General features: G+C 38.8%; 1 protein-coding gene across 1 annotated transcript; it reads left to right on the top strand.

Annotated features, from left to right (window-relative positions):
• The first annotated feature begins 4,147 nt into the window (after positions 1–4,147).
• LOC104947414 (uncharacterized) lies at positions 4,148–7,185 on the top strand. Its single transcript, XM_010773412.1, has 3 exons — positions 4,148–4,242; positions 5,105–5,504; positions 6,295–7,185. The coding sequence occupies exons 2-3, from the start codon at positions 5,239–5,241 to the stop codon at positions 6,725–6,727; spliced, it is 699 nt and encodes a 232-aa protein (XP_010771714.1). The 5' UTR covers positions 4,148–4,242; positions 5,105–5,238; the 3' UTR covers positions 6,728–7,185.
• Positions 7,186–9,834: the final 2,649 nt, after the last annotated feature.

Below are 9,834 nucleotides of genomic sequence, written 5' to 3'. Positions count from 1 at the left end.
TATGTTTTGCTCCTGCACAGTTTACAGTAACTGCAGAGCTTCATTACCCTCACTGCTCTCTGATATACTGCAATCAATACTAGTGCACACACACACACACACACACACACACACACACACACACACACACACACACACACACACACACACACACACACACACACACACACACACACACACACACACACGTGAAAAAGGAATGTTTGATTGGTGGTGGTTCTGTTTCTTGTTACATAATATATATATATTTGGATCCTTTCAGATCTTTTCCCTACACACTTAATTGTTGAATAAATGACACTCAATGAGCTAGAATGACAACATGAAAACAGGATATAAGAAATTATTATAAATGTCTTAAAATTACTAAATAAGTCTCTAAATTGTATAAATATTTAGAACCTTTACCACAAGTTTTACACAAGCATCCATCAAAAGGGCCATAAAACCATCAATATTTCCAGAGATATTGCAAGAAAATGGACAATATCAAGATGCGTTATGTGCCATTCTATGATGGACACATGAACTGTGCGTTATGGGTTAACCAGGAACCAGTTATGCAGGGGTAAGAGTTTTCGTATCACACACCAGAACTGTTATTAGATCAAATCGGTTGAATCACAAAAATATTGCAATCATAAACCACCTGAACCACACAAATCGCCAACTTTATGCAATATAGTTGCACAGTTGTGAGAATGGAAGTTTGAGACAAGGACAGAGGCAAGCAGCCATGTTTTTGAAAGAGACAGAAAGTGTACTACCGAGCGGTGCAAGAATGAGTCCTAAAACCCGGAAATGAGTAAGTATTTGCCACTTCCTGTTCCCTCGTCTTCAAGTCAATGTTTTTTTTGGTTAGATGCCTGAAATAAGGTATATTGTTAATAACAAAGGTTAAGAGGTTCAACATTATGGACATTAAGTCAGTAAGCACTGCACTCTTTAAGGTCATAAGCACAATTAAGTTATCAAAGAAACATCCCATGAATACCTATACATCCAAAACAGTATCCAATGTGTAGCCCGGGTGCAAATATTCTGTCTAACTAAATTTTACTGGGTATGAATTGCAGTGGGATTAGTGGGAAATTAGTAGTGGGATTAAAAGTAGGAATGAAACTTTAGGGCACAAAATAAATTGCGTGTTCAAGGGATATGCATGTTATACTTAAAGGTGGGGTAGGTAATTTTGGAGAAACCAGCTTGAGTGCGCTAGAATTTGGAAATACACAACACGAAAAAATCTGCCACTTCCTCACAGAGCCCCTCCTCCAACACACACGAACGCGCACATGACCAATGAGGGCACGAGATAAGTTTGTGCACAGATGGAAGGCTGACAGGCAGGTAGGCCATCCAGTTACTTTAGCCGGGCCGGCTCAGATGATTGGTCGTGCTTTTTAAAGCGCCACGGCTTCCACAAATGACATTTTTTTAATGTATTTATTGTGAAAGCATTTAATATATTCATTGCTATCGGGATGTTACAGTAAGAGCATTCCATGGAATATAACAACAAGTGTTTCTGAAATAAATTACATACCCCACCTTTAAATCCTTATTCTAGGGAACAAAACATAAAATAGGGTAGTGCAGGAGGCAAATTAACACAGTCTGACCTCTAGATCAGAGCTTTGGAATAGGAACAAACTTAACAAAGGCAGTTTGAAAGTGAAGGGGAGACAGCCGTTTCAGTGCAACATAAGCAGCCCACATTAGTCCCGCCCGTGCCAGTGCAGGTCAACAGATGCAGAGAGATGGTGGCTGTCGTGAAAGGCTTGCCGCTATCTGATTGAGCCAGTATTCAGGGGACGAATAAATGACACAGAAAGAGGCCAGCTCCGACGCAGGTCCAGCTCTCATTTATCTGTCTAATACGTTTTGACGGCGGGCCAGGCCGAAATGGAGAAACTCTTAGCTCTCACTCAATATCCCTGCCTGGCACCCTCACAATCCTCCGATATTGGAGAAGAGAGTAATATTAAAAGATCTGTTATCTAGTTGGGGTGGTGATCCGCCCAGACAACCTGCTGGAAGAGGATGGAGGACTGTTCTCTCAAAGCACAATGACGATATTAAAAAAAAGTGTCTTCATTATGAGACCTTTAATTAGTTTATTCATTCCTAATAGCTTATTGAGTAGGGATATAATGATACAATTCACTATATTCTGCTCGTGATATTATTTTCACATCGTTTTTTTACAGAAGGTATTCTCCTCTTGCCTCGTGTTTTTTAATTAATACAAATATTTTAGGGTCGTGTACAGACTGTGTTAAACAATGCATGTTTCCTTTTTATTATGAATGTAAAGCTGATGATATTTTCTGACAACAAATAGCATGCATTAAATATTTGTGTAGTTCATCAGTGTCTTGCAATAGTTGCACACAACTTGTCCTCTATCTTCAAATCTATTTTATTTTTTGTTTAAGGTAAGCTATAGCATCACCAATATGAATATTTTCATCCAGGAGATTGCTGTTCGTTTTCCAATTAAATCCGACGTAACATCTTATCTTATTTTTCCGTGCTTTCGTGAACTCCCGTAGTTATTTTAACCCAAACACCTGCCTACACTGCATGGCACACTGATTGATCCTGTTGTCCACCATTCTTAGGACACCACAAAAAACAACCAATAACTCATCGCTAGGACACAATGTGAAGATGCTGAGATTAAGAATGATGATGACAATTTAATGGGAACACCTATTATTATGTTGTTGAAGATGATATCACTTTTGTTGTTCAAAGGGGAAAATGTTGTTAAGTGATGATGCTCACTAGCATGTTGTCTTTATTAATGTGTTAAACCATTGTTTGTGCATCCCCAATGTCCAACATATTGAAGATGAAACAAGAAAGGAAGAATAAAGCATTGTCTACCCTCTCTCAACTTGCGCAACGTAAGATAATTAGTGAATACAATGGATGAGCAAACGGAGAAGTCAGAAGGAATCACTAGAATGTACCATACTGTATCTCTCTTGACTGAAACATGGCTGCACCAGGATATTTCTGACGCCAATGTTTCCATCCATGGCTTTCAGGCTTTTTTTGTTTCCGACAGGGAATTCGCCCCCGTGTTCCCCCCTTAGGTTTTACTGGGCTTTCGGGGGGGGTGCTGTCTGGGGAGGCGTGGGGGGATGGGATTAGGGANAAAAAGTAGATACGTAGAACACAAGTTCGTTGAGTCGAATTCTTGGAATGGGATTGGCCTTCCAGCGATCTAATTTACTCACTTCTACTACTTCAATGCGGCATTGAAGTAGTAGAAGTGAGTAAATTAGATCGCTGGAAGGCCAATCCCATTCCAAGAATTCGACTCAACGAACTTGTGTTCTACGTATCTACTTTTTTTCAAGCAGGGCTTTTGAACTGTAGTTCCCATTGTTGAATTGTATGAAAGTCAAGAAAAACTTTTGAATACATTTAAAAATCTCTTTCTTTATTTGGCTATATCAACTAACTTTTACTTATTTAAAAGTGTTCCCTGAGAAGATTCATATTTAAGAGGTTGAAAGGGCTCCTGAGCATTACTCCTGCCTAAAAACATTAATACCAAATCACCATTCCTGTGGTTGATTTTGTAATATATATAGTATTTATAAATCCTAGCCGACAAACACTGTCACTATCTTGGATTTTGAAAATAAAATTAATATGCATAATATTTCCACATTAAAATGTCTAGAAACGACTTGACCCATTTAACATGTTTGCTTGTATATTTAAATGTTTCCAAATGTATCCAGCAAATTTCAAACCAACAGAGATTTTGACAAAAGTAATGTTCTGTTTAATTTGATGGCCATGATCTCCTTTTATTTATTTATATTTTATTTGTGAAATTATCAGAGTTATAGTTGTCTGCAAGAAACTCATTATAAATTGAAATTGTACAATTGTTTACGCTTAAGATCCATGTTGTGTGTGTTTTCCTCAGACCCTAACTCAACTCCAAATATATTCCTTATACAAAGACATCCTTGACCAGTTTCCTGTATCCATGGCGATAGGAAGTGCTCTCCAATCACATCTCTGCATGGAGTGTAAGGGAAGTGCACTGTTTCCTGCTGTTTTCACCGGCTTCCTCCCATTGGTGCGTGCTCAGGACTTCACATTCGGTCCTGGAAAGCAACACAGTTTGTAACCAGTGCTCTTCTAATGTTATTTTTTTTTAGTTAGATTTTTCTCACATATTTACCAACTACAACCCCGTCACATTAAATCGAAGTAAGTCGCACATTTCTCGTTGTATTTTCAGAGTCAGTTGAAGTTTAAAGGTTTTTAGAGAGCATGTTTTTTCTTTTCTTTATTTCTGTTCACTGATTAAATTACAAAACATTTGTTTTAAGACAACTCTCTCTGTTTAACTCTCTGAAAACTACAATACATTCAAACACATTGAGAGTAGTAGTCAGTTAAGGTCTGGTTATTGCTATAGTTATAATAATTTGTGGTACAACAACCCTTTTACTAAAAGTGCTGATGATTTCAAACTATTCTTTTGATTTATTGATTCTGTTACACAGCAGGAAACCTGTGTAATGTGGCAGCAAAGGAAATTAGAGACTAGTTAGAAATAATGTAATTTATTTCTCATAAACTTTCAGAGAATAATCCGCTGAATCTGCATTTACCCTGTTAAATGCACCCCTGCACTGACTAACAAATTGCGATTCTATGCTTTCACATATTTAAATTAATAAAAAAATAATATGCAAACATTGGATGAAAAATGTGCCTATTTATATGCAAATTATTCTCAATGCAAAACCCTTCTGTTCAGCAAGATCAGCGTTAATAGCCGCATGCTGTTACAGTGAAGTAATCTTAGAAACAGAGCTCTACCATACTACCATACGTAAAGGCAACATTTATACTTTGCCAGATGGATAATTGCAAACAGACGCGGGAAAAAAAGGCACATTTCCCTCAAAAAATTGCAAAACTGTTGTGGGTGTGTTGGTAAGACGGGGAGGATACAAATGGAAAGTGGTGTTCCCAGATCTATAAGTGTAATTCTTTGTTAAGCTTTTTATGTTTGAAGCTCCATTTTGAAACAAGTATTGATTGACAGGCTTTTCTGTTACAGAGCACCTAAGGCATCGGAAGCTGCCACCTCGGAGACACCTGTCCACGCTTCTCAGAGTGCGTTCAACATGTGGAAATAATTTACACCTAACAACACTCCATCAATCTTTCCCATCTGGATGAAACCTGGCAGAGATGCAGGCTGGTTATCAGGTAACCAGCATCACACGTCTCCAGATCCCTCCCACACCTGAGACTCTCGTCTTCCAGGCCATCATTAACCCTAAGAGGGGTATGGAGGGCCCCCCGCAGACGCCACAACCCCCCAGGACCTGTGGCTCTCCAGGGGGTTCTGGGAGATCCTGCTGGAGCCTGGATGCGCGGATAGCTGTTCTTCTGGTGACTCTTGCAGGAGCTTTAATACTGCTGCTGCTCTACAAACTCTTACAGCTGAGACACAGGTGTGTAGATTTCGGAGAGTAATACGTGAATCAACAAGTACTTAATTATCAAATTCTGATACGTTACATGTCACCAAACTTCTAGAACAGCCTCGTTTCACAGACGTTTTTTAAATGGCGGCAATCTCTAACAGCATCTTAACAAAATAATGCAATGATGAGCTGAAATACTTTGCAACTTTATCTAAACTAAAACATATATTTAGAAACCAGACCCTGAGTGGTTATGAGCAGGACCTGTGAACTCATGCTTGCTATTTCTTGTCGTTGTAAAAGTTATTTGTTTTTGGTCGTTTTGTACAAAGAAATGATTTGTTTAAAACAATGAATCAAATATCAGGGAAGTTGATGACGATGACCTAAACTTTTATTTTCATGAACAATGTACACTAGAGAAAGACCAGAAACATGTTTAAGCTTCTTCTTGCCCCTTTTGAACATGACGGAAACAATTTATTTTCTATTTTTTTATACCTTGAACGTTTTATTATTTTTTTATTTTGCTTCTCTTTGTTATAATTATTATTTATTTATTTAGTTTTGTTTCTAACATATTCAATAAAATTGACTAATAATTTTTAAAAAAAAGTCAATCCTGTCATGGTAGACATGCAATTCCTAGAAATACGTACTTTTTGGTGTATCCATTCCTATTGATTTTTGAACTTGTACAGTGCAAGGCTAGCTGCCTCCAGTCGTTATGCTATGCTAGGCTAACCAAGCTCTGACTCAACCAAAGACAAACTTGTGCCCTGACTTACGTCTTGTTGGTTTGTGTTGTGTCCTGCAGGCTGAGTATGGCACGGGCGAGGCACGCGCTGGAGTACTACAGCTTCTACCACAGCGCTACCTACACACTCAAACACGCAGCGTCATGTCAGGAACTACCAGACAAAAACGGGACGGTCCCTGCAGGAAGACCACCACCTTTACAAACTGTATCCCTGGTGACACCCGCTGTCATCACCCCATTACCGCCCCCATCTCCTGCGCTGCCTTCGCCTCTGCTCCACACCCCACTTTCTCTTACTCCAACACCTTCAGTCCTGGCCTTCCCTCTCCACCTGCCTGGAACCCACACCACCCCACCGAGCCCTCACCTGTCCTGGGGCGCCTGCTCAGACGCAGATATATACTCTCGGATCGGAGCTTTCAGGCCCTCCAGGCTCTCCAGCCTCTCCAACCATTCAAAAGTCATCCTATTCGAGCACTCTTCTCTCTGACCTATCTATGATGCAAAACAAAACTGGAGATAAAAACATTTGATAAGACTGCAGTGATTACCTAAAGGGAGTTGTAAGAAATGTTCTTCTAATGGACTGATAATCACGATGATTAAGTGTTGGCTTAGAGTGATCTATACTAAATACTAGACAGTATACTGCGTAATAATTCTTATTCAAAGTTCAGATTTGAATTCAGACTTTAAGGGCCATCCAAAACCTTGCGTTTTTGTGAAACATTCAATTTGTTTATGTACTATCCATTTACAGTACAATTACCTTACTTTGTGCCAGACCTCTGAAATGTCCAGTTCAGACTGGTGGAAGTTAAGAGAACTGAAGACTTTATATAAATGTATCACAGCCTTATATATTAGTTGTGAGGCAGTCCTGACGTTTGCATTGTTGGCTTAACTTTATTTTCTGTCTTACTTGCTGATAATACAATTCCTAAATTATTGTGTCTTCATTTTTACAGTGAAGTCATTGTAGCAGAGCCCATTGTTTCGCCAAATGGGAGGCATTTCCTCAGCTGGTTTTCCAGGCAGTGACCCTCCCTGTTTCACACCATCCTCTGTGTTTCCTCTGACTCTCTCTGTAGAAATCTTACTCTGCAGTTCCTTCACTTACTGTCTTTAATGATGACTCTGAAGATGTCCTTTTATTCCAGCGAATGTCACAATTTCAAACGTGATTCATAAGTTGTTCAATTGTCTCTTAAACACATTCAAAATCACGTTACAATTAATACAGGTTGAACTTTAGAAAAAGGGGCTCCTTATAAAAACAGATGTTTGATGATAAGCACAGATTGATATTTTTCTTAAGTAGCCCCGTAGACAGACAGGTAACATCTGTCTGTTGTTGATCTGGTTTCCACCTTCGCCCTAACAAGCTGTTAAAATGAATTTTCTTTGAATATTTAACCATGTTTTCCCAACAGGCCTCTCATTTATAATTCAACAATAGTTTGCAAATTCATGAGGGAGGCTGTTTAAATTGATGTTGCTTTCTGCTTGCCGTGGTGAGAACTGAGACCTTTTGTGACATTCTCCCTTAGTCTTTTTCTGTATTTAGGTCTGAAAGTGAGGCCAATGTCTCCATACTAAAAGCCAGTAAATTCAATCTGTGCATGTAGTGCACTGTCGTCTCTTAATTGGTTGTAAGCCGAGCCAGGGAAGACAATTGAAACAATGCACTGCTGCTGCAATTAAATAAAACAAAGGAACGCTATGCAAGGATGAATATAAATGTGTTTGTGTTCTGGATCAGATTCATATTAATTGAATGTTGTTATCTCCGAATGATATGAGTAGTATTTTAAAATGCTTCATGCAGCATTGAAAATATATCTGAATCAACTGTCATTGTATTGTTTATGAAATGCACATTTGAATCTTTTTATTCAAATAGATTTTTTCTTCTTGAATCATTAGGAGTAGGATAGAGTTTAAAATAACTACAAGGCACATTTCAACTGGTCACTTCAATATAAGTGCCTTTTATATGCCTTTACAAGCAAGTAGGACTATCAAATGGACTATGTACATAATCATTCTTAATGCATACCCCACTGACACTGGGGCATAATTAGCTAAGAGAAATCTAAAAAGAATGGCTAAAGAACAAAAAAGCAAAAATGGACAGTGATACAGCTTGGCAAAAAAAGAAACACCTGGTTGTCAACTTTTGAGAGGCGCTAAATTAAAATCTACCCTAACCTTTACCACTCAATGTCAATGCCTAAACTTAACCATATTGCAAAAGTTTCACAAAACAAGGCTTACCATTTTGACACGACCATAAATGGATTAAAAGGAATCCGAACCAATCCTGAATTCGCCCTCTTATCCTAGACTGATAAAAAACTTATAAAAAACACTTATATATAAGTGTTTTTTCTCCAGGACTTTTTAGCTGTGAGGGTTGTTTTTTTTGTAGCTTCGAGTTTCAAAGCTGGATGTTGGCCACCTCACTTGCATGATATGGAGCCCCCTAGGGGACATGGAGAAGAAAAAAAAAATTATTTGAAAAAAAAAAATAATAATAATGTTTTGTGAGATATCGCAAAACTTTACATTTAGCTCAATGTACTTCCTGGTCAGTTCGGCTGCTACGGCAACACAGAAACCACAACAATGGAGCGGTTCATCGATTTTACTTTGAACTTGGCCTTAAATATAAGGATATAACATCAGTCCTTGGCAATAGGCACGGGTTTCACACATAGACTGTATATATAAAGGGTTTCACAAAAGTGAAGACACCTCAAGAGAACACTCAGAGCGAGGGGACATGCACGTCCCTCTGAGCTGAGTTATTGACAGATTCAAATTTCGCGGATCAATAACTCATGAACATAACGTTGTAAAAATACAAACAACATGACTTTACAGTCATAGCAAGGTAGATAACGAGCTACAGAGCTGTTTTTATCAGAACAGTTACATACGCGCCGTCATCCGGGCTAAACATCAAGAATTGGTCACAATCTGCAGCTTGAAGAGGGAGAGGAGTGCTTTGGGATACTTAGTCTACAAACTGCAACGGGGTTTGCGAGGTTCAACCATTTTTGTTCAAATATTTTTATTTTCTCTCCATGTTCCCCGTAGGGGGCGGGATCCGTAGCATGACTCCGGCGGTGGATTTCAGGCAGTTTGCGCACCGAGAACATGTAGTATATATCACGCGGCCTCGAGATGTCTAACGGTTGTGGGATCATCTTTACCACACGACGTTCTCCTCCCTGTACACTTAAGAATTCGTGCATGATTGATGATAGCTGTAGGGATATCACTGTTCTAATAACGCTTCTTGGCGACTGAGTAAACAGTACATCATTAACATTGAAGTGTCTTTGTATCGATATTTTCCAAACTACAAATAGCTGTTATATTTTTTGGCAGTCAAGCCATTGCAAAATGTGTTTAAAAAATAAACCTATTGCGAGACTAGCGTTGGTCGGCAGCGGCGAGCCGTGACTTTTACACCTAGGACGCTTGAAAAATGACTCGGTTACCAATTTTCGCAATGATCCACATATCAGTGAAATGAAGCCCTCATGAACAACTTATGCCCATAATCAATAAATCTATCGATTAGATTTT

Source organism: Notothenia coriiceps, unplaced genomic scaffold (assembly GCF_000735185.1).
Source record: "Notothenia coriiceps isolate Sejong01 unplaced genomic scaffold, NC01 NC01_scaffold00012568, whole genome shotgun sequence".
Lineage (NCBI taxonomy): Eukaryota > Metazoa > Chordata > Actinopteri > Perciformes > Nototheniidae > Notothenia > Notothenia coriiceps.
Note: the sequence above shows the minus strand (reverse complement) of the source record. Positions and strands in the feature narration are given on the sequence as shown.